This window comes from Tachypleus tridentatus, chromosome 13 (assembly GCF_004210375.1).
Source record: "Tachypleus tridentatus isolate NWPU-2018 chromosome 13, ASM421037v1, whole genome shotgun sequence".
Lineage (NCBI taxonomy): Eukaryota > Metazoa > Arthropoda > Merostomata > Xiphosura > Limulidae > Tachypleus > Tachypleus tridentatus.
In genome coordinates, this window is record NC_134837.1 from 217983149 (window position 1) to 218007519 (window position 24371).

At 33.4% G+C, this 24371-nt stretch overlaps 2 protein-coding genes across 6 annotated transcripts in view; one reads left to right on the forward strand and one right to left on the reverse strand.

Annotated features, from left to right (window-relative positions):
• LOC143240147 (uncharacterized) overlaps window positions 1-19715 on the forward strand; it is a 90363-nt gene extending 70648 nt beyond the window's left edge. The window contains exons 13-16 of one of the 3 annotated variants that reach the window (XR_013021594.1): window positions 3460-3552; window positions 6625-6771; window positions 16601-16685; window positions 19357-19715. Coding sequence is in view for 2 of the 3 variants with exons in the window: in XM_076482104.1 (XP_076338219.1) it covers window positions 3460-3552; window positions 6625-6771; window positions 19357-19389 (273 nt within the window). In the remaining variant the exon portion in view is untranslated. Of the gene's footprint in view, window positions 1-3459; window positions 3553-6624; window positions 8896-16600; window positions 16686-19356 lie in introns of those variants that run through there. The other 2 variants (XM_076482104.1, XM_076482105.1) reach the window with 2 other exon arrangements.
• On the reverse strand, window positions 10698-24099 carry LOC143240148 (G-protein coupled receptor dmsr-1-like). Of its 3 annotated transcripts, none has more exons than XM_076482107.1 (2): window positions 23967-24099; window positions 10698-12232 (listed from the first exon to the last, which is right to left on the reverse strand). In XM_076482107.1, exon 2 carries the CDS (start codon window positions 11948-11950, stop codon window positions 10814-10816), a length of 1137 nt encoding a protein of 378 aa, XP_076338222.1. In that variant the 5' UTR covers window positions 11951-12232; window positions 23967-24099; the 3' UTR covers window positions 10698-10813. The 3 variants fall into 3 exon arrangements, with proteins under 3 accessions (XP_076338222.1, XP_076338223.1, XP_076338221.1); XM_076482108.1 differs by lacking the exon at window positions 23967-24099 and adding an exon at window positions 23920-23934; XM_076482106.1 differs by lacking the exon at window positions 23967-24099 and adding an exon at window positions 19355-19488.
• Window positions 24100-24371: the final 272 nt, after the last annotated feature.

Consider the following 24371-nt stretch of genomic DNA (forward strand, 5'->3'; position numbering starts at 1 on the left):
TTAAGGTTTTGAACCTTTCCCATAACAAGGGAATATTTATATTGTAGTTTATGTTTCCTTAGGGTTTTTTTACTTGCTTCTTTGTGTTGCCAAAGAAAATGGGAGAGTAGTACAGGTCTTTCACATGCATAGTTAATGTAAATATTAAGACTAATTTTGTCTTAATCTTGTACTGTGGAGGGTCTTAGCAGTTTATGGCCTGGTTTTTGTACCTTATCTCATCATTTATGTAGTCAAACCAGTTGCTGGCTTTTTACACTTAATATTGGTTACCAGTATTACATAGATGTTTAGAGTATTTTCACTCAATCATTGTCTCATGCAAAACTGACCTCCCAGTTATCCTTTTTCCTGGGAGGGATTTTAACAATCCAAGAAACTTTTTATACATTTCCCTGGACAGTTCAATCTCTAGAGTTTTGAGTGCATATACTTTTCTATCTGTTAAGTAGATTCTGTCCATTTTGTTAATGATGGCTTCTTTTTCTGTGGCAATTCCCATTGATTCTGCTTTTGTGAGACACTAGTAATGGGGTTTTACTTTTCTGTGTAGTCTTTATTTAAACCTGTTGGAATTTTTTGTACTATGTTGAACCTTCGTGAGTTTCCTGTTGTAGGTTTCCTTTTCTTTCACCTCCTCCAGATCTCTGTCTTTTCATCAGTGTCTCTCTCCAGGGCTAGGGTGATTTGTTGGGGGACTTTCATCTGTAATATTCTAAGGTTTCTCATTTTCACATCATTCTGGTGGTGCTTTTGGATATTCATCATGAAAATCAGGTGTTTTTGCCTTTATTACAACACTGCTATGTTTTATTACTCACAAATAATTTGATTGGAATGAATAAATGGGCAGGATGAAATTTGATCTTCCAGCCTTTGGTTGCTGTACTCTCTTTACTTCTTTAGCTGCAATCACTTCATGTTTTTTTTTTGAGCTGGCATTTCAATGGTTGCCTAGAATTGTGATTTCAAAGTAAACCTGTAGCTGTTCTACACACTAGATGTAAGTTTGTGTATTCTACTCCCACTCATTACTAATCACTTCCAGGGTGTTTTTGGTTATGAACAATCATGACTTTGAAACAAACAATACAAAACAAAGAAAGATAAAGTTAAATACTGTGTTCTTATGTGTTGATAATGTGTATTTATATCAATTTGTTGAGTTAGGACTTTTGTGTATTTTGTAAATTTTGCATTTGTCCTAAGTAATCCAAGCAATATTGCCAAAAACTCTTGCACAACTCCAGGGTGTCTGAGATTGAGCATTTATTCATTATATTAACAAAAATCACAGTCTTTCCTTACACGGACTTCATGTGTAGATTTTTCAAGTTGGGGCTTATATGTACCTCAGCATTTAAATCATCTATACTGGATCATCATGAGAACTGTTGCCCGTAAGAAGTGGACACTAGGTACTTTCTGGTGGCTGATACACTTCCCACCTCCACATGTCTGTCATGTTCTATTCATGTTTATGAGTTCCCACCTCTTTTACAGTGTGAGTATTCTTGCTTTCAGTATTTCAGAGGTAAGTCTACTTATTTTGAATTTGATCTTCCTTCTTGCCTCTCCAGAATCAAATTTTCCCCTGACTATAACAATAAAATCTAAATTATGATGGGAAAACAAAAGTTATATAAGATTTCCCCACCTGCACAATAAGTCTTGCACAGGGTGGAAGAGTAAACAAACCTCTGGATAGGTCATGTATGTTCTCAATACCTAAAGGAAATTCTGAGGTGAAGTTTTTTGTTGAAAGCATAAGTTTAGACTCAGTGATGAAAAGTATTTCTGAGGTAAATCCCTGTTTGAAATTAATTTTTAATTCTGAAAATGTGAAAGTTAAGTTTTTCTGTGGCTATTTACCAGGGTAGCAGAAGATCCAAAATCTTCAAGGCACTAAACTTTCCAGAAATGTGTATGACTAGGGGATTGGGGATATAAAGGCAGATACTTCAACATCATGGTTTCTCTACAGTGAGAAATGTGAACAGTATATCCATTTTAATGAATTGAATGCCATGTCAGAGAGAGCATATATAAGATGCTTTTAAAACCATCACTACACACTTGAGCAGAGTATATTATTTTCCAGTTGAAGGTGATGAAAGTAAGGACATAGATGTCTCATTAATACAGTGTGTGTTACTGTTGTTTTAAGGACATAGATGTCTCATTAATACAGTGTGTGTTACTGTTGTTTTAAGGACATAGATGTCTCATTAATACAGTGTGTGTTACTGTTGTTTTAAGGACATAGATGTCTCATTAATACAGTGTGTGTTACTGTTGTTTTAAGGACATAGATGTCTCATTAATACAGTGTGTGTTACTGTTGTTTTAAGGACATAGATGTCTCATTAATACAGTGTGTGTTACTGTTGTTTTAAGGACAGATGTCTCATTAATACAGTGTGTGTTACTGTTGTTTTAAGAACATAGATGTCTCATTAATACAGTGTGTGTTACTGTTGTTAAGGACATAGATGTCTCATTAATACAGTGTGTGTTACTGTTGTTTTAAGGACATAGATGTCTCATTAATACAGTGTGTGTTACTGTTGTTTTAAGGACATAGATGTCTCATTAATACAGTGTGTGTTACTGTTGTTTTAAGGACATAGATGTCTCATTAATACAGTGTGTGTTACTGTTGTTTTAAGAACATAGATGTCTCATTAATACAGTGTGTGTTACTGTTGTTTTAAGGACATAGATGTCTCATTAATACAGTGTGTGTTACTGTTGTTTTAAGGACATAGATGTCTCATTAATACAGTGTGTGTTACTGTTGTTTTAAGGACATAGATGTCTCATTAATACAGTGTGTGTTACTGTTGTTTTAAGGACATAGATGTCTCATTAATACAGTGTGTGTTACTGTTGTTTTAAGGACATAGATGTCTCATTAATACAGTGTGTGTTACTGTTGTTTTAAGGACATAGATGTCTCATTAATACAGTGTGTGTTACTGTTGTTTTAAGGACATAGATGTCTCATTAATACAGTGTGTGTTACTGTTGTTTATTTATGTACATTGTGGCATTTCAATAGAACTGACTTTAAACTCATACACGACATTGTGTTGATGGCGATACTTGACAAGCTGAAATTAACTCTACATATTCAAAAATTGTTGCACTGATGATCTTCTCAAATTTATCTTGGGGATGGCTGACATGAAAATGTTCTTGTTGGCTCTGTGGTAAAATCTTTGTGACCAGATCTTTCAATGCTCACTGTATGTATGTATATCTTCTGCTTTTTAATTATTATATTCACAAGATAGTTTTCGAAGTTGACTTAGCCATGTTATTTTGTCCTGTGCAGTTAGTATCTTTAAGACATTGGATGATGTGAATTAAAATTATAGAAACTAAAATACAGAAAATTATGCCTAAATGTACATGTCTTATTTGGCTTGATATAGCATGTTTTCTCTCTCTTTTCAGGAAGATAAAGATAAACATGTACGTTCACGCTACAATGGACGTTTGTTTTTATCATGGTTACAAGATGTTGATGACAAATGGGAAAAAATTAAGGTAAGGTGACTAATTTTTACCAAACATTTCTTTTATATAGAAATATCTGTTGATTGAATATTCTTTGTTAGTTATAGGAAGTACTGTATTTGAATTTGAAGTTCAAAACATGATTGAAGGTCAGTATTCATTCTTGTTCCAAGCATTTCATCTTATCAATTGTGAGCAAGAAAATAAAAACTGACAAGAAATTGCAAAATCATTATAAGTAAAAGGTTGACTAAAAATGTAAATATTAATAATGATTATTGAATAACTGGGTTATTAAATTCTGTTTTTTCTTCAGTTTATACCAAAGATTTAAACAATATTCCTCATCCTGAGCAGTTACTAACGTTTTATCATAACATTGGTCTAATTTCAGGAATTTAGAAAACAGACCAATATTCTGTCAAAACATGAAACATGTTCTTTGAAAATAAATCGCTTCATTATGCTAATAATCATTGGTTGCCAACTTGATATAAAATCAGAGGGTTATAAATGGAGTTCAGTAAAACTGTATTAATCTCACAAATGGAGTACCTCAGAGCTCACTAGTAGGACACTTACTCTTTTTGATTTACAATGACAAATTAATGGTAATGGATTACTTGCTGGTGACATTAATGTTTTGGGTGTTCCTGTCTGTGAGGAGAATGCTACTGTATCACAACACGATTTGGATTATTTGGTGAGTTGGGGGAAAAAAATTGCATACAACTTTTAATTATAATATGTACTATGTAATGTATGTGAGATATCATAATTTGAATTATGGTTATATTTTTTATGAGAATAATCTCAATGGTGTTGTCGAGGATAGAAATTTTGTCTGGTTCAAAAGTCTTTTAAGATATCCAAGCAGTGTGCTGTTGCTAGGCCTTATTTGGAGTAGTATGTTCAATCTTGGACTCCTTATTTGAGAAAGAACATTGAATCATTGAAAAAAGTTCAGGAGAAGTTTACAAGGATGATATCTGTGATGTAAATATTGTCATAGAAGGATATGTTAAGATATCAGAACTTGTTTTCTGTTGAAAGGAAAAAAGGTTGGGTGAGGGAATCTGGTTGAGGTGTTTAAGATTGTTAAGTGAATTGATAATGTTGATGCATTATCTTAATTAAAGTATGAGAATGATAGGACTGTGGGACACAAATATAAATTTTGGAGGGTCATAAGCATCTTCATATTTTTAATAGGGTAATTGGCCTTTGGAATGGGTTGTGTTTGAATGTAGTGGATGTTAAAACACACACCCCACCAGTATCCTTTACTAAGCATAACAGGAAGTTTTAATGTCTCATATTCAAAATTTTATTAAACTTCTTTTTGTTTTTGTTATATAAATTAGTTTAGCATAAAATCTTAGTTAAAAATCCATATTTTAATAGTATATAAATTTCAAGTTCCTAATTCTACAAGAAAATGTTTAAAAAGCCCTGAATTTCTACTAGTATGATATGCTTGACATATTTTCTCTAGGCATCTGGTCTTTGTTTTTCCAACACCCCTTAAAAGAAAAATTAAAAATAAATTACTCATTATAGAATTGTCATTGCTCAGGCAAACCGTATGTTTCAATTTTGTTTGGTTACAGTGCTATGAGTAAAATATCAGATCCTTCTTTTCATGTCCTCTTTTTCAGGAGATGTTGGTTTTTTCTTCAGCGTAGTTGTGTATTACCCATAACCAGTAGAAAGTTAAGATTTCAATCTGTCAAATGAGGTATTGCATAGTGTTGTGTTCTGAACAGATAATAGTCAATTTCATTCAGAGTACAAGCAATGTTACATTGAAAAACTTAACTAGTTTGGATGAATTTGTAACAGCTCTTGTTGCACAGTTAAAAAGCCATTAAAGATGTGAAAGTTAGGGGAAATTGTCTACTTTTTGCATTTTATTAAACTGTGTTTTTTTGTGCAGTATTTAATGAAATGAAAATTATTCAGTGCATTACAACCATTAATATAAATATGTAGACTTAAATGTCCTTATTGGCAAAGAACAAAAAGATTGGTAAGTACTTTTAGGTAAAGGGCAATAAAATATAATTTTAAATAGATGTAAACTGTTACCAGTTTAAAGCTAGTTAGGATAAATAAACATAGTTTCATGTTACAATTTGAAGTCATTCTAGAAAAAAATTTTCTTTTTTCTTATTTTTTTATGAGGTGGTTACTAGATCGATCAAATTGGCTTATCCTATTTTGAGTTAGGGTAAAAAAATAAATTATAAAGTTTTCCTGAAGAAAAGAAAAAGCATTATAAAAGTGTCATTAATTCAGATGTCATGTAAACCTCTGTCTGTAGTCTTTTTGTGTCATTAATTCAGATGTCATGTAAACCTCTGTCTGTAGTCTTTTTGTGTCATTAATTCAGATGTCATGTAAACCTGTGTCTGTAGTCTTTTTGAAATTTTACAAGAATTTAGAAATCACTTTCTTATATAATTTTTTTTCCTAGGTCATTGTTTATACTTTACATAAAATGCATTACTTTTCAATTGCATACAATAATGTTTACCAGCATTTAATTTTAGAAACTTGCATAATCTTATGTTCCTTTATATTTTCATGTTGCTTTGCTAGGTTTAGTTCTTTTTACCATTACACATATTGTCTTTACTCTAAAAAACACCTACCAAAAAGTTAATTAGAAAGCATTCAAGTAAAAGTAGAAAAACTTGGTTGCTTTCAAACATAGCATTATGTGCACACTGCATCAGTAATATTGGCTGACTAGGTAGTGTATCTGGCTTGCATAGAAGTAGAGCTAAATGATTTGTAACTAAAACTTGTTCAATATACAACTAAACTGTAAGGGAACTTGAAAGTTGTTTTTATACATTATAATGGACAGTGCATGAGACAAAGAATTCACAACAGTGCTTTAAACATGTAAAATTTATTACTTTTTCAGTTTGTGTCAGTTTTGAAATAAATATTTACTTATAATAAAGTTTATTGATTGCATGAGCTTTGCATAAACGTATTTAGCCACCTCATAATTATATGAAATTTGACTGTTTGAAGTCAAAACATTGAAAGTAAAAGTGTCTTGATCTGAAAAATATTTTCATTGTTGTGCAGGAAAACATGCTACTGAGGCACCACAATGAAGCCGAATCCTTACATGCAGTCCAGAAGCTGGACTGGGAATGGAAAATGAAAGAACTTGCAATGTGTGATGTGAAAGCATGTCCTGTAATAGATGATATTTATGTACCCATGGTCCATGTAAGTGATGATTTTGATGTTTTGCCAGCATGATTAAGATGGTCCATGTAAGTGGTGATTTTGATGTTTTACCAGCCTGGTTAAGGTATGATTTGTACTGATAGTGATATGTGGAATCACTTGAGAATTTTTGTTTGATAATACTGAAAAACTATGAATTTATGTTTTATAAAAGGGAGATATCTTCCTCCAACTACGGATTAAACGGAACATTGTGATATGGTAATACTTTTAAACAAGTTTGATTATTTATCTCTGAAGAGAAATAACAGATGTGCATCCAGTTTCAACAGTTAAAACTGATTGATGTGATATTGATGTGTAATTGTGAGATAATTTTCATCAAGTATTGGAACTTTGCAGAAATGTACTTCAAACAGGGTGACTCCTGTGAGCAAGGAAACATTCACTTAGTATATGTTAATTCTGTAACAACTATTGTTGTATTCTTTTAAAAAGTGTAAGACTTTTGTATTCACTTCATGTACTATGTTAATACAGTAAGAAATATGACATATTAGAACATAATAGAGTTGAATGAGATTCAGTTTGTTCTTAAATGGTAATTAGTGTATAAATGCATAGAACTTCTGTGTATTAATACACAAATATCAGTTAATAATTTAATGTTTAATACAGAGAATAACACACTGTTGACTTTCATAAGCATAAATTGTGTTTGATAAACATAACAAAAATACAAAGAATGATGGGGACTATAAAGAGAATGTTATAAGGGTACAAAAATGTTGTTTTTTGGATATAGAAACAATGTTGGTAAGGGTGTAAAGATACTGGGAATGATGATAACTTTGTGATGACTTAAGGAGTTATGACAGTGTTGTGAGAAAATGAACTGTTTAAAGAATGATTCTAAAAATATAAGCTAAGACATCTGATGAGGAAAAGTAGATCAGATATTTTTGGTGTTAACAGTTTTTACATAATAAGGTGTTTAGACTATAAATGCAGATTTGATTTCTGTTCTAGAAAAGCCAGATCAAGCTGAAGTAAAAGTACAAACAGAATTGTTTGTAAGTGTTGTAAAAAAGGTTTTTGAAAACTGTTAAAAATTAATGGTAAAGGGCTATTGGTATATAATGTATGTGGGGGAATCTTGGAAACTGTGTGAAAGTCAATGGTGTGCTGATAAGTTTAGAACAGGCAAAACTGACAAAGTAAAGGATATTTGAAATCTATTAAAGGCTGTTATGGAACATTTAAACTACTAGAAAAGATTTACATAAAGCTTTTAATTGTAGGAAAAATACAGTATATTTTAATAACTATAATGATAATAGAAGTATTGACAACTGTATGAAATGAAAGTCAAAGGAATGTTACTGATTGTAATAAAGTTAGCATGTTGATAAATGATGTGCAGAAAGGACTGGTGATGGCTCTGGTGAAAATAAACAGTTAGAGTAATAGTGGTTAGTTTTTAACAGCTGTTCTGCAGGTAAATTCCATATTGCTAGCTATAACAAGAAAAAAACTGTTGATAGTGTAATGGTAAAGATTTAGTTGTAAATGTAGTAATTGTAGAAAAAATACTGAGAAAATTACAACAGATAGGAACTGGTAAATATGATAAAAATAAAGAGACCTGAATTATGTAACATTATAAATAGTGGTAAACAAGTTCAGATATGTAGGAGCTGGTGAAAAATGTTTGACTGAATTAAATATTTCTGTCAAGTGAAGTTTTTAACATGATGGTTTGTGTTGGAACTTTTAGATTTTGTGTTAATTCTTTTTATTATTGATTGTGGAAATATAATTTCCATTATTAGTCTTAAATAAAATGGCTTGAATCAGAATAAAGTATGGTGTTTCTGTGAAAAACAGTGTTAGAAGTAAGATTTCTTTTCCATAATTTGGTAATTCGTAAATAAACGTTCAATTTTCTGAAAGTGTATGTGTAATTTGTGTGTGTTGTCTATTAATTAATACTTTCCACTTTTAACACAATGTTTTCAGTAAGTATTGTTATACATTCTACTCTAAATTGAATGTTTTTCCAAAATAATTTCTTTTTCATCAGGAGATTTTCACACTTTAATATTAATTTCCTGTATGTTTAATGCTCATTTTTTGACTGGAAAATAAAGTTTATTGCTGTGAGCTTTGACTTGTTATTAAACCATATGAAATGCGATACTTATTTCTAGTTTCAAGTATCAGTTTATAAACATTTGGCTTAGACAGCTGTATAGAATAACTCACCAGTTTAAATAATAGCACTCCTAAGTGCATTCGGTTCATGTTTAAGTTTGTTTTTAGAACAAGATGACTCTGTTGAAAACAGGTGTTTTCTCTCAATGTGAAGTGAGATTTAAAAGAAATATAATAGCGATATAGAAAACAAATGCTATAGTGTTTCAGTTTCACCACTAGATTGTTGTTTATGTGTCTTATTTGGTAAACAAAAATTTAAACCACAAGGACTGAAAATATGAATGGCTCTCTGATGTCATGACCTATTTATCAAAAAACTCTTGAGGTGTCCAGAATTTTCATTGTTTTTCTTTTACTACTAACCTAAATTAAAGCGTTTAGTAATGTCTTTGGACAAACTGAGATAGTAAACTAGAGACAAAATTAAAAGATTAATGCATTGTAAGTTTCATGGTGGTAATACTACAGTACAGATGATTTGGTGTTCAAGTTTTGTGCTATAAAATAACAATAATAAATGTTATACAGATGATGTGTGGGTGTTTTTTTTTTAAATAGTTCATGATTTAATAAATGTTGCATTCAATGATATTGGTTTATCGTCACAATATCTATGCTGTATTGGATTAAAAACCAACAATTATAAAAACAGTACAACTCATAAAGTGGTGAAATTTTGAACTTTAAACTGTGACTTTATTTATGTTTTGTAGTAAAAGTCAACACAGGAAAATTTTATATATAATAAGCATGACTATGAATTTGTAAGTAGCCAAGAAGCTTTGTTCAAAATTTAACGTGTGTATAGTAATATGGCTGAGCAGTAAGGATTATAAAGATAAAATAAAGGTTTAGATATCCATGGTGGGCAGAGTACAGATATCTCGCTGTGTTGCTCAGCTCTTGAAAACATCCAAACACATTGATATCGAATAGCTGGAAACTTTAGCGAGTTTTATTTTAAATCATAAAAATTATTATTTGATCCATACAGACTATAGCGAAGAAATTTTATTGGGATACTGTGTAATACACATAAAGCATGGGTGTGTTTGTGTAAACACTGATATTTATAATTTCCATTCAAAACAACAACACTTGATAGTTGTGTTCCAAGTTGTTTTAGTAATTGTTTATTTTCAATGTTCATTCTTTAGAGAACATCCCATCCTACATTTTTAACACATTTTCAGTTTTACTTATACAGACACTGCAATCTTAACTAAGTATTGAGCCAATTCATATACAAGAAAGTTTTCCTGTTTCTCCCTCATATGCATTTTCAAATAATACTTTTTTTTTAGGTTATCTTTACCTTATAAACATCCTTATGCTGTAAGTTGACTTGTGGGGAAGGTTGAAAGGAACATTGACCTACAAATGTGTAGATTTTGTTTGTTTCTTCATTTTGTTTATTGAGCTAAACACTCGCACTGATGCAGCCACGAAGTTTCAAACACAGAAAATGTGTAGTTACATTCCATCTCGTTAATACTCGTTGATTAGTTTTGTATTTGACAATCATTATCCAAGAGTAGTTTGTTTGCTATAGTTTGACCCATGGTGGCTCCCTGATAAGTCTGAAGCTGGTAACAAAAAACTGAGCTTAGATATCCATAGTGGGCAGAACACAGTAAGCCCATCGTGTAACTTTGCGCTTAACAACTAATAAATTGTTGTATTTTTTTGTTATACTGAGTAGAGTATAGTTTGGAGAAATATTAAAGATTGAACAATTCGGCTACATGTTGTTGCTTTTATATATTTAATGGAAGTGTTAAATACATACATGAAAAAACTTGATAGTTTAGTTTGATATACTTAACCACTCCAACATTTACATTTAATTTTCATTTTTGTTTTCTTACAAGACAGTTGTATCCGTGGTAGCCGGTTCCTTTGGCGTGGTAATCCACGTGTAATGAAAATTAGGCTTAAAAATCCTGGCAAATGTTTGACGAAACTTGCGACTCATGGTACAGTATAAGATAAAGTTTACACCACTGTTTATTAGTGCCATGATATCCATCACCTCCCCTAGGTTGTGGTACACGTTAACAAAGAAATCTTTACCCAGGATGCCACACAGCAGGGCGAGTATCCCTGCTGGGAACTCGGTTAATAGAAATACTAAAAGCACAGCTAGTAACATTTTTGTTGTTGTATCTGTTGTTGGTTTGAAAGAGGTATTCCTGTTTTTAAGTCGATGCTTCCGGACGTTAGTAACGTACAGAACACGGACAAGTGCTATGCTCAAACTAGTGAGGGCAATACATGGAACAAGTTTCATTAAAACACTGAAGATCCAAAAATTGATCCTTTCTAGCAATCGATTGTACCTGACAGAAGAATCGCTGAAGGTTACCGTGTACTGATTCGTGCCACTGCCATTTTCCTGAATGGTGAATGTAAGGTAGATGGGTACACAGACTAGAGGACAGCACACATATGTACAGAATATTGCACATTTAGCACGGGACATCCTACACCACTTTTTGCTGTTAGTTGGGAAGCTTACGGAAAGTAACCGCCACATGGCAAGCGTCACTGTCAACCAGATCGAAATTGTGTGACACACCACTGTCAGGTGAGCATGGATCAGCGTGAATACTGCCCAGGAATAGGAATATCTTTCATTAGCTAACTGATTAGACCTTATGTACATATGTATAGTGTATGGCACATAGGATAACATGACAAACATGTCTGCCACTGCTAGTCCTGTCAGAATAGCGTTAGTTGGTGACAACATGTCTTTTCTTGTTAGCACAATGATGTTTAGGATGTTAGTAATTATACCAAACACACAGATCATCAAACTTAGGTATCCGTGAAACTCGGTGTATCGGTCTCTAAACTCGGCCATCTGGTCACCGTGGTATGGAGCTTGGTGATCAGTCGTGGGCGTATACGGTTCACACATTGTTCTGTTGATCTCGGAAAAGTTCATAGGGTGTGTCATCCATGGGAATAAAACGTTGGAATCCAATATTACGGCCATTCTGAATGTTGAGATTTCCTGATTCCTTTCAAGAAAATATTATAACGAACTTCACGAGAAGCGACAAAAAATTATTTATTCAGGCCATAGAGGTCACTTTGTGTTGTCAAAATGAGTTATTTGGTGATGATCAAGGATCAGAAATATTTTAGTAGAAGAGACTTAAAACTATCTGCTATGTGACTTGTTAGCAGCGTCTCGTCGGCGTGGTTAGGGAAATCTGTCTTTTTCACGAGGCATTCAAAAAAATTATGTTGGAATGAAACAGAACGCACCAGTTTGCTGTAAGAAATTAAAAATAATAATAAAAATACTTTCAATATACATGTTAATAGAAAATATTATTTACATCGCCTCAGTTCAAGAAAATATTGTAAAACGAAACTATTGAAAAGATAGGAAATCGTGTATTAGATAAAATCACAGGATATTCAACTGTACGATGAACTTAGATAAATATAAATGTGCTTATTGTGTGATCCAGGCTTGGCCTAGTGGTTAGCATACCAGCGTGTGAAAATGAGAGAACATGTCACTTTCATTTCCGGTGGTTAGGGCGCTCGACTCGCAATTCGTGGGTCGTTAGTTAGAATCTCCATCACACCAAACATGCTTGCCCATTTAACCATGGAGGTCGTTATACGTAAGGGTCAATCCCACTATTTGTTGGTGAAAGAGTAGCACAAGAGTTGGTGGTGGGTGGTAATGACTAACTGCTTTCCCTCTAGTCTTATACTGCTAAATTATGGACGGCTAGCGCAGATTAACCTTGTGTAGTCTTGCTCAAAATTTAAATCAAACGAACAAACAAAATATCTCTCCTTTGCCACTAAAACTCCGCACTCTATGAATGCATTACAACAGTATTGATGGAATCCCTTTATTCTGTCAGAAAAGGGTTGGTAATGGGTGTTGTTAATCGTCTCTTTAGTCCATCAGTTTATAATTAGGGACAGTTAACACTGATGACGTACGCGAGTAAGCCTGTGGTGAGAACTTACGTGACATATTTCTGTTCTAATGTCTTTGGAACTGCAAGAAGATATATGTAACTACTTAAAATATCACTTGTTTTATTGATAACCAGTTTCCTTTTAGTCGTAAAATTTTTAGAAGGCTAAAGGTGTATTAAATGCCCTAGTGGGTTTGGGCACTCGATTGTGTCGCGGGTTCGAATCCTTGTCACCGAACGTGCTTGCTCTTTCAACCATGGGGGAGGGGTATAAGGTGATGGTCAATCCCACCATTCGCTGGTAAAAGTATAGCCAAAAAGTTGGCTATGGGTAATGTTGACAAGCCGTATATCCTCTAGTTTATCACTACTAAGTTAGAAGCGGCTAGTACTATAGCCCTCGAGTAGCTTTGCGTGGCATTCTAAGCAATTCAAAATTTATAATAAACTAATATGATACACTGACGATGAGAGCTGTGTAAATAGTGCTTTATGGTTATTTAATGACACACACATGGAAACCTGAAATAAAATTTATTTTACCAACAAAGAAAGTAACAATTACACCTAAGACACTAATAAATATTCAAAGACCTATCGTTCTCTAGATCTTGTCAATTTATGCAGAAAAAGTAAATCGAGTCACTTTTTTTCCACACCAGCGTGTTTGTAGTTCTAGGCATCGACTTCAAATCACAGTAGGTGTATGAAATCACTCTCCACCACCTAAATCACAATAACATTAAGAAACTTGTACAAGGATATCGTACTATACATAAATATGTTATATTTTGGAGCCTCACGACGTCGTTACACTCCATGATCCCGCGTCCAATAACATTCTATCTGGTGACCGTGGTTCTTGGTAATAGTCTTGCATCATGCTTTTCGTTGATAAAGGCTCCATTGTAAGGCTGTTCTGTTAAAAAGACACAGTAGTCTGCTGACTTAACAATACCATCTGATATATACAGAAATCTATAACCGCTTCGTTCGGTGTCTTGACCAGCACAATGTCTTCGTATGGACTAGCATGAATAACAGTTTCATTTTTCAACTGTTTGAGATATGCTGACGGCCCGGCATGGCCAGGTGAGTTAAGGCGTGCGACTCGTAATCAGAGGGTCGCGGGTTCTCATTCCCGTCGCACCAAATATACTCACCCTATCAGCCGTGGGGATGTTGTAGAGTTACGATCAATCCCACTATTCGTTGATTAAAGAGTAGCCCAAGAGTTGGCGGTGGGTGGTAATGACTAGCTGCCTTCTCTTTAGTCTTACACTGCTAAATTAGAGACAGATAGCCCTCGAGTAGCTTTGCGCGAAATTGAAAAAAACAAACAAGCAACTGTTTGAGATATGCTAAAGTTGAACAGATATATCATTGGAGTATCTCGTGTACACGTGACTTATACAGATTTTTTTTTTTTTTTCCAGAGGAAGATCCTCCTTGATTACGTTGGATACTATTCCCTGAAGCACGTGAACGGCTTTTGTCACTGATCGTTGTGTTGGTGGTTTCTCGCCTGTTATAAGATAATACACTTTGTTTACCATGGCTGTGGTACAAGTCTCTTTATAGGGTTTTTTTCCGGGTAGTTCTAGTACCCAAGTTAATCCATGTTCTTTTATTTTCCAGTACCGTTAAGTACAAGTGATATTTCTGTCTTGCAAGTTCTGAATCTTTGATCTGAGTGTATGAATATTTTGCTGTTATATACCATACCCAAAACGGATCACTTGTTGGTAATGTTACACTATCTGCATAACGCCGAACAATAACAAAATGTAGGTTTGATACATGGTCAGGTTGGTTAAGGCGTGCGACTCGTAATCTGAGGGTGGCGGGTTCGCATCTCCGTCGCGCCAAACATGCTCGCCCTTTCAGCCGTGGGAACGTTAAAACGTTACGGTCAATCCCACTATTCATTGGTAAAAGAGTTGGCGGTGGGTGATGATGACTAGCTGCCTTCCCTCTAGTCTTACACTGCAAAATTAGGGACGGCTAGTGTATATAGCCCTCGAGTCGCTTTGCGCGAAATTCAGAAGCAAAAACAAAGTTTTGATACATTCCGTTCCACCAGAATTTTATATCAGCTGCGATTTCTATACAACTTGCTGATTTGTGTATTTGAAACTGTATATGTACTCAACTATCTTTGACTTTTATTTTTTTTTCGTAAAAACGAGGTAAATCGTAAAATAAATACGATATTGTATGTACAAATCAAACAACTACTAAAAACGTTTGCACAAATCAATTATTTTGTCCTACTGCCTGAATTGGGTACCGATTGCAGCTTAGGACTCAGCTTTCTCAAAAAGAATTTAAGGTTCATATTTCTCGTTCAGCTGCTGCAAAACGCGCTCCGCACTTATAGACCTTTGCAAGCAATACGATTAATATTGACAGTCAAATTCCACTTTGATGATATTAGAATTAGTGGTAGTGGCTGTTGCTAGTTGTTACTCTTATAATAGTTTGTCCATAACTATGGACAGCTAGCATGGATAACATCCTTGAAACGAAGTTACAAGGAAGTAAAAATATCTTATGTGAGTAGTCTGGAACTGCCAGCGATCAAATGTTTTTGTTGCTACTTTCGTTTTAAAGGTGATTAATTCATATATAACCAAATCGTTATAGATATTTTTATCAGTACGGAAGATATTAATATTGTAAAACCTGTCTGAGCCGGAAATGTCAAAATTTTACAGCATTATCTTAAGATTTTTCTTATAGAAGGCCCTCTATATGGCAGAACCTGCGTAACGCGGACGGAAAACTATCTTTCAACAAGCGGAATTAGAACCTGAGTAAGGCGGAAAATGTTTTGAATTAAATATTAATTTCTTATTTAAATAATAATTTGTTTAAATATTAATAAATTCTCGGACATTTTGTTACAGTAACTATTGGTTAAATATATTATGTTCTTTTTTCTGCCATCATTATTTTTGCAGTTAAATTAGATTCATGATTTGTAGAAATATATCTGTCTTTTAAGTATTCTACTTAAATAATTCTCACGAAAAAAAATAAATTCCTATCATCCTTAATTTTAAAATTTAGGGAAAATTTATCATGGATAGTAGGTAAAAATGAAAAACCGTGTTGTTCCAAAATTTAAAGAAGAATCAACTTCCTGTGGAATGGAAAGCGAATAATAAAGCATGGATGACAATTGCTACATTCCAGGAATTTTTGAACAAATTAAACAAAACAATGGAACAAGAAAATAGGAATATTGTACTTTTCCTAGATAGTGCAACTTGTTACCCAAATGTTCGTTTAGTCTTTCTACCTTCATGTACAATATCAGTTCTACAGCCACTAGATAATGGAATTATACATTGTATAAAATTGAAATACAGAAAACTGATGCTTCAGCATATTATTGCAAACATGGACAACTGTAAGAGAGCATCTGAAATGACCATGAAAATTGACATGTTAGATGCGATTGCATTTTAAATTCATTCAATCAAATGGTAAAAGATGATTGCTTTGAAACTGTAGATTTATTCTTGATAATGGCGGAGATTGTGGAAAAGTTGTTTGTTATAACCATTCTAGTGAAATTTAAACTCTGATTGAGAAGATTGATGCAGATGATTCTGTTAACGCGAAAAGTTTTGTGAACGTTGACAAGAATGTTTTAGCAGAAACTGATAAAACTGTTTTAAAATCTATAATAGAATCGCAAGATGGTAACAGTGTGAGAGATTCAGAAGATGAACAAAGTGGAAAAGATAGTGAGGAAACAGAAATTCCTACTTCATCGTAAGTGTTAAGTTATATTAACGCTATCAAACTGTATGCAGAAGTGAAGGGGGAAAATGAACTTTATGAAAAGACCGTAGAATTGGTGTTCTCTTTTAACCGCATGAGAAAGTCCATTAAAAAAACGAAACATTTGAAACTGAGCACTGTCTTCAAGTAAATTTGATTATAAGATTTTGTGTACTTACGTATGTTTTGAATATCTAGTTTTGTCCTTATTCTAATGAATATAGCATAAATAGTATAATAACTTTATTTACAAACGTCTTACTTCTCTTGAGTCAAGCAAGTATAACGTTCCGCTCAAAAATTATATATAATTAAGGAAATGCGTGTTCACTGTCCAGGCCTGAAAACCTGCTTAAACCGGAAATTTTACTCGGTCCCGTGCGATTTCGCCTTAGACAGGTTTTATTGTATAACAAAACTGAAACTGTTAGGCGTATACTTTTAACGGATATCGATTTTTACAGGAAGATACTAGTACTAGGCTAAGCATGGATATTTTTTTTTGTATTTTTAAACTATATGCTGTCAGTGGTCTAGAGCATAGCATTATGATTCTGAGGGGTAATGGTTCACAACACACTGCCGAAAAAAAGGTTCTGTAGTTATGAGCCGTGAATGTATTATAAGTTTTTGTTGGTTTGTTTGGAATTAAGCACAAAGCTAAACAATTGTGTTCTCTGCCCACCACGGATATCGAAACTCATTTTATAGCGGTGTGAGTCCATAGACATACTGCTGTGCCACTGGGAGCAAATTTTATAAAAGTGATGGTCAAATCCCTCTATTCATTCAGAGAAGAGTTGTTGATTAGTTAGTTGCCTTACCTGCTGCTTATCACCATGGTGCGCAAACTGTAAGGCGCGTCCCCCTTGGAGGGTCGGAGATTCATTACAGGACGGGCAACTTTGGCTGTGGGAGCATCTAAATTATATTTGAATGTATAATTTTAAAAATTACTGTACAAAAATGACTATAGGTAGGTAATATAGTAACTACAATTAACATTGGAAAATGATGCGTGCAGAATGTATATTCATGTAGGTTATACAGGGGAATTATACAACAAAATACGGGTTTAGAGAGGAGGTTGGCTTAAAAATATTGCGCACCTAAAGTTTATAATTTTAAAATTGGGAATGTCTCTATAGACCTTGGATAGCTTTGCGCCATATTTTGAAACAAACTTCTTTGTACTGACTTATTTCATTCCATTTAGGACTGTTTTCAGAGCATGTCAACTGGAATATTATTGTGGTCAGTTAAAGCGATTTTGGAGCCTCACCACGTAGTTACAGTAATTGTCGTCACGTCTGGTAATGCTGTATTTGATATTTGTACATATTGATAATAGCGTTGCAACGTAGTTTCCAATGCAAAAACTCTTTTAAAGATGTCACGTCAAAAACATGAAATTTATTTCTGCATACTTTCGATTTCCCATCTAGACGGTCTTCCAGCGCCTGTTTCAACAGTTTGGTCTCATACAAATCCATAGCTGACAGTATGTTAATTGGATAGAGAATGGAGGTGTATTAAAACCCACAACCGGACCGAAACAACGTACTAAAATCCGGAACAACGGAGATGTATCAATCAATAAAAGCATTTTCATTTGTAATTGAACTAAACTGAAAATAATATTTAAAAAAACATTTTATAAGAGCCTCCAAATGTGTAACAGCAGAAACCAATATCATATCTTTAATTTTTCCCCAAATTCCTGAATAATATATAAACATGTAAGTAACGTACGGTATTTGTTTTAAAACGAATCGTTTAAAAATACATGCAATGTATTCATCAATTTCAAAGCGTAAACATTCGTTTTATTAATCTTTAAGGTTATAAAACGAAAAAAATAATGAAAACATTTGTTGTGCTTTTGAAAATAAATATTATCTATCATTAAATTTCCTTGCATAAATAGTTCCGAATTAATAAGTGATATTATTTAAACTCGGAACAGACACTTTAACGAGAAATAGTACATAAAATCATTCAACACTTATAACATATCTTTATTATTACATGTAATATGAGCTATTATTTTGAAATTACATTTAGCCTAGTAAAACGTTTTTGTTGGATACGAAAACACAAATCCTCGTCATACCAAACATGCTCGCCCTATCAGCCATGGGGGCGTTATAATGTGATATTCAATCCCACTATTCGTTGGTAAAAGAGTTGGCGATAGGTGATGATGTCTAGGTGTCTTCCCTCTAGTATTACACTGCAAAATTAGAGGCGGCTAGCCCTCGTATAACTTTGCGCGAAATTCAAAACAAAGAAAGAAAAAAAAAAAGAAAACGCAGATTTTCAGTGGGAAGTTGTTAGTATCTTACCTTAAGCCCGGAACAGTGTATACACTAATAAATTATAAAGATTTTCGGGTTAGTACACAATATCTTTTCTTTAAAACATTATACTAACTCACATATCACAACTACCGTCGTCAGTTATTCATTCCAAGTTAAAACGTATACATTTAAATGATTAACAAAAAAACACTAATTGCAGTTAAGCGCAAAACTTCGCAATTGGCTATTTGTGGATTACGGGTATCGAAACCTGGTTTTTACTCACAATTCTAACATAACTTGTAGATTTGAAAATTTCTTATAGTTGAGTATTTTGATTTATAAATATTTACTACTTACAGTATGATTTCGGTCATGGACTGCTGTTCAGCTAAGAGCCCTGAGAAAAAAAAAAAAAAAAGACTTCTAACTGCATTGAAGGTGTGTATTTTCTTACAACCAAGCCACATTGGGCTACCTGCGGAGTCCACTGAGGGGAATCGAACCGCTGATTGTAGCGTTGTAAATCCGTAGACTTACTAACGGAGGGATACTGGGTGTAAGGAACAAGTGACATTAGATGGTAACTTACCAATAGCAGTGTATTACTGAAATTATGTTTGTGTTTTTTAATCGAAAACGTCTTAATATTAGATTCAATGGAACTTAAAGAATATAAGTGGCGTTAGGAGGTGTAATAATAAAGTTATTCTGACATTCAAAGGTCTCAGACTTTAATATACATTCATTCAACAGCGTCCTTCCTGACTCCCCAACCGATGACTCAAAGGTGAGTTGATTACGCTAGAAATTACGATTGGATACTCGCAATAGGTAAACCACAAATAGCAAACAAACTAGTTAAGTAAGGTGTGGTGTGAGAATACCTGGTAAGCTAGTGGTAAGTTAGAGGACTTACAACACAAGAATTTACAATAGTAAGAGGAATGATTTGCTGTATAACATAAATGTTATTTTTATCATGAATTTACCCTCTTTTATTTTGTCATAAAATTATTATATAACTGTAGTGGTTTTAACATAAGATTATTGTTTAATTTCACGGGTTTCCCAAGTTCACTATAGCGTTATCTCTGTAATATTTAAACCTTTTAATACTAAATTCAAGTTAGACTATGGGTAGTTATATTCCTACCAAGTACCATGTAGGATCTTAGCTGTTATCCATACGTCAACAATCTGTGTAGCACCTTACATATTCTCTACATATCAACTGAAATGTAGCATCATACTTATTTTCTAGATACCATCTACCACGTAAAAACTTACATCTTTTCTATATACTAACTCCTACGAGCATCTTACGTGCAACATCTTAACTGTTTTCTTTATACCAACAATAACGTATAATCTTGCCAATTTTTCTTTAAACCGGTTACCATGTAATATACTCTGTGTTTTATACATCTATGGAAATAAATTATGAATGCGTAAAAATCGCTAAGTTACAAATATAACTCAGTCGTATAAATTGGAGATACCAGACAAACATAAAAGCCAAGACAGAAGAAATAATTGTTGTAACCCTGCAGTCAACTATTAGTTTTACTGTGACAGTACTAATAATAATAAAACAAATAACAGATTACAAGGTTGTCTGTATTTTTTTTATATATTTAGTTTGTGTGTGTGTCTATTACCTTAACTGACGATGTTTTTGTTATAGTTTGTTGTTTTTTCTCTTACAAACACGGTACATAGAGTGGTATCTAGTCTCTGTGTCAGATGTCACCGGTTTTTTCTGTTGCCTGTCAAATATTACGCAATAATATATTTCTTGCGTGGATGCTACTGTCCAGTTTTCCGTTAAAAAAATTTCGTTACCAACAAAGCCGCACTCCACAGCTGGTGAGATCCATGTTTACTAACACGTATTTTATATTGCATATAGAAATAAGCCTCGTCGTATACGTTTTTTTTACTTTATTTTCGAGTGGTTGATTATTAAAACATGGTTAAACTATTTAATGAAAACTACATAAACGTCAAAGTAGACGTCTTACTTGGTGTATTTGTTCTTGACAAGTGGAATTTCGTGGATGTTTGGATATGGTGTAATGTAGTTATTGTGTTCGAAAACGCGACAGAAAAAAAATAAAGTACATTTTTTTGCAGTACTTTAGCGATTTATTTCTCTTATTTTACAACAGATATTTAATTTATTGCACATTTGACCTAAGATAGTTTCACATTGCACATTAAAAGTGGAACGCTACTTCTCGCTGGTGTAGATTAGATGCACCCATACACTTCACCTCAGACCAAACGTAAGTAGCATCTTACCTTGTTTCTGTATGTCGTCTACCGTGGAGCATCGTACCCGTTTCCTATATTTCAACTACTACGCAGCACCGTACCTTCTATCTGTATGCCAACTACCACGTAGCATCTAACCCGTTTTTCTATATATTTACTAACCACGTAGCAACATACTTATTTTCTACACACCAACTACCACCTAGCATCTTACTTATTTTCTATATGTTTACTAACTACCTAGTAACGTACGTGTTTTTTACCTACCAACTACCACACAATCTCTTACATGAGAACTACCACTAGCATCTTACATGTTTCCTATATATCAGCTACCAAGAGATATTGTATCTTAGCCGTATTACATATGTACCAGCTACGAAGTACTATATGTATTCTTTCTTCTACATACAAACCTCTAAGTTAAGTCTTACCTGTATCCTGTACATAGTAGCTACCGTATAGCATATGTTGTTAAGCCTAACATTGTTCTGTGTGTAGCCCCTTACTTTGTCCATTTTCCGCAGTTATAATTATCATCACTTTTTCATATCATGTCTGTTTCATGAGGTAATATTAACTCGGTATATTTGCGAACTTACAACGTTAGAAACAGGGTTTCGATACTCGTCTTGGGCAGAGCACAGATAGTCATTGTGTAGCTTTGTGCTTAACTTCAAACAAACAAATATTAACTCGTATATTTTCAGTAGCTTCACTTATGGTTGATTGTACTATTAGTTCGTGTTCACTGTACAGTTTCGCTTAGCAGTCGTATACATACACACACAATTTTATTTTTACATATAAAGACCCTTTTAAAATAGAGCTATGCTTGAGTCTGGAATTCAGTTAGCTTAGCAAAGTTTGGTCGATAAGTTTCTTATTTATAATGTTTAAAAGAGATAAGTACTTAGGACTTATTTCTTCATATATTATGTAACCCTGTAATTTGCTCATCAGTTCAGTTTTCTTAATATTTTTCACACTATCGAAGTGACTATCTGTAGTTATGTTTGAATAGTTGTGTAGAAATACCGTGAAACTCTAAGACTTCGTTAAAATATAGTTTTGTATTTGTTGTAGTTTGTTAATTTGTGTATTTGATACATTTATTCATATCATATAGGCAAATTCTACAACAGGTCTTACGTATATTTTGTAATTTTTTTTATATGTATTCTGGTGAAGCTCATTGATGTTTGGCAGTCAGATTTTTAAGCTAAATTTTTTCTTCAAATTATGGTTTTTATCCTATTAATGTGTGGTATCCAGTTTAACTTTGAATCAGATGTAATCTATAAGAATTTTGCTGACGTTGTTTTCTGTGAGAAAGTTCAGTTTAGAAATAACTGTGGTATTAATTTGTTGGTTTTATATGATTTTGTAAATACTATTATGACTTGTGTTTTGTGCGCATTAGTTTTAATTCTCGATGTATCACAGTACAATTATGTTTCGTTTAATAGTTGTTGTATATACATGTTGCCCTTGTTGGGTTTGGGACACTTTTTCAGATTGAAACATTACCAACTGTGAGTAAAAAATGTGGTTTAAGAATCATATTATTGGCATACCTGATAAACAGGGTTGGACTATGTTCTCCTCCTTGAGAGACACTCGCCTCCGGAGTGCATCACTCGGAGTAGATCCTCTCAATATTATATCTGACGTTTCTATCTTCCAGTAAGTTAGAAAGCCAGCAAATAATTTCTGTGGGGAGTTTCAGTTTTGTCACTTTGTATCGGAGTCCATTGTGCAATACTTTATCAAATGTTATTTCAACATCTAGGAATTGTGAGACAGTACATCGTACCATGTACTACTTCTTTTGTTAATCTTGTGAGATGATGTATTATAATGTAAACATTACATCTCTTATACAGTGGTCTAGGTGTTAGCGTAACAGTGGCGTTCCTTGCGCTTTCAACTACGAGTGACGATTAGTCCTACTTTTCGGTTAAAAGAACAGCACAAAGCTTTTAATTTATGGCTTCGAGTGTTGTTCATAAGCCGCTGATAAATATCCCTAAATTACGATACATAAACCTTAAGAATATCGGGCACGGCCGTTAAGCTCAGCTGCTTATAACTTGCCACTTTATAATTAATGATAGTGTGTTTCTCTAACAGACAAAATAGTTTTAGCTATAACATCTGCTATTGAATTACTATAGGTTACGTTGTTGTTGTTTTTTCAATAGAACGAAGTGGTTAGAGTGAGAAGAGGTGAGAAACCACATTAAAAACATATAGGGTATCCATAAATCATTGAACCATTTTCTAAGTTGATAATATAATAAGAACTATACCAGATAAACGGTTGTGGTTTTAGGGAATGGGAGCGTGAAGTATGTACCAACTATGCACCTAATATGATAATATTGCGTCCCGAATAACCGACGCAATTTGGACAATTAATCCGGAGATACTGGCGCTTATGCGAGAGTTTATCTGTTTATCGTATGTAGTTGTCATGCTATTCAGTTGATAGATGGCTGAAAATTTTATGTACAGTTAAATTAAGAAAAACAAGCGCATAATAATAATAAAAAACTATTTTATAAATTAATAGTCAACCTATTTTGTGACTTAAAGAATTCTACCCCTAAATACTGTAACAACAGTTAAGAGTACATAGTTTATACCTTATGTTTAAACTCAAAAGAGTGAGAGGAATGTACGAAGACCATACCTGACGACTCAACCACCTTCAAATGAATTATGATCACTGAGACACGAATCAAACTGAAATAGATACACTAGCAACTTTATCAGGACCACTGATAAAATGTGCAGCGAGCTTGTTGTATGACAGCAGTGTACCTGTATCGTTTTCAGGAAATACGTGAGTCAAGTGTCATTTTAGTTGTTGTTCTAAGACTTGTTACACATGACAAATAATGATATACAACTACGTGTTTTCACTTTCGTTAATACCTGTATCTTTCAAACGATATAAATTATCATTTTTCGCTTCAGGCCTCATGACTTGATGGTAATTACAACATGAGATTTTACTTCCATACCAAAACACATGCAATGCGCAGATTACAAATTGTTTTACTGCCACAGTCTTCTCTCAGATGTAATTTTCCTT

What these genes read in the sequence shown, in the direction of transcription:
- LOC143240148 (XM_076482107.1), bottom strand. Translation starts at nt 11,950, where the DNA reads ATGGCCGTAATATTGGATTCCAACGTTTTATTCCCATGGATGACACAC.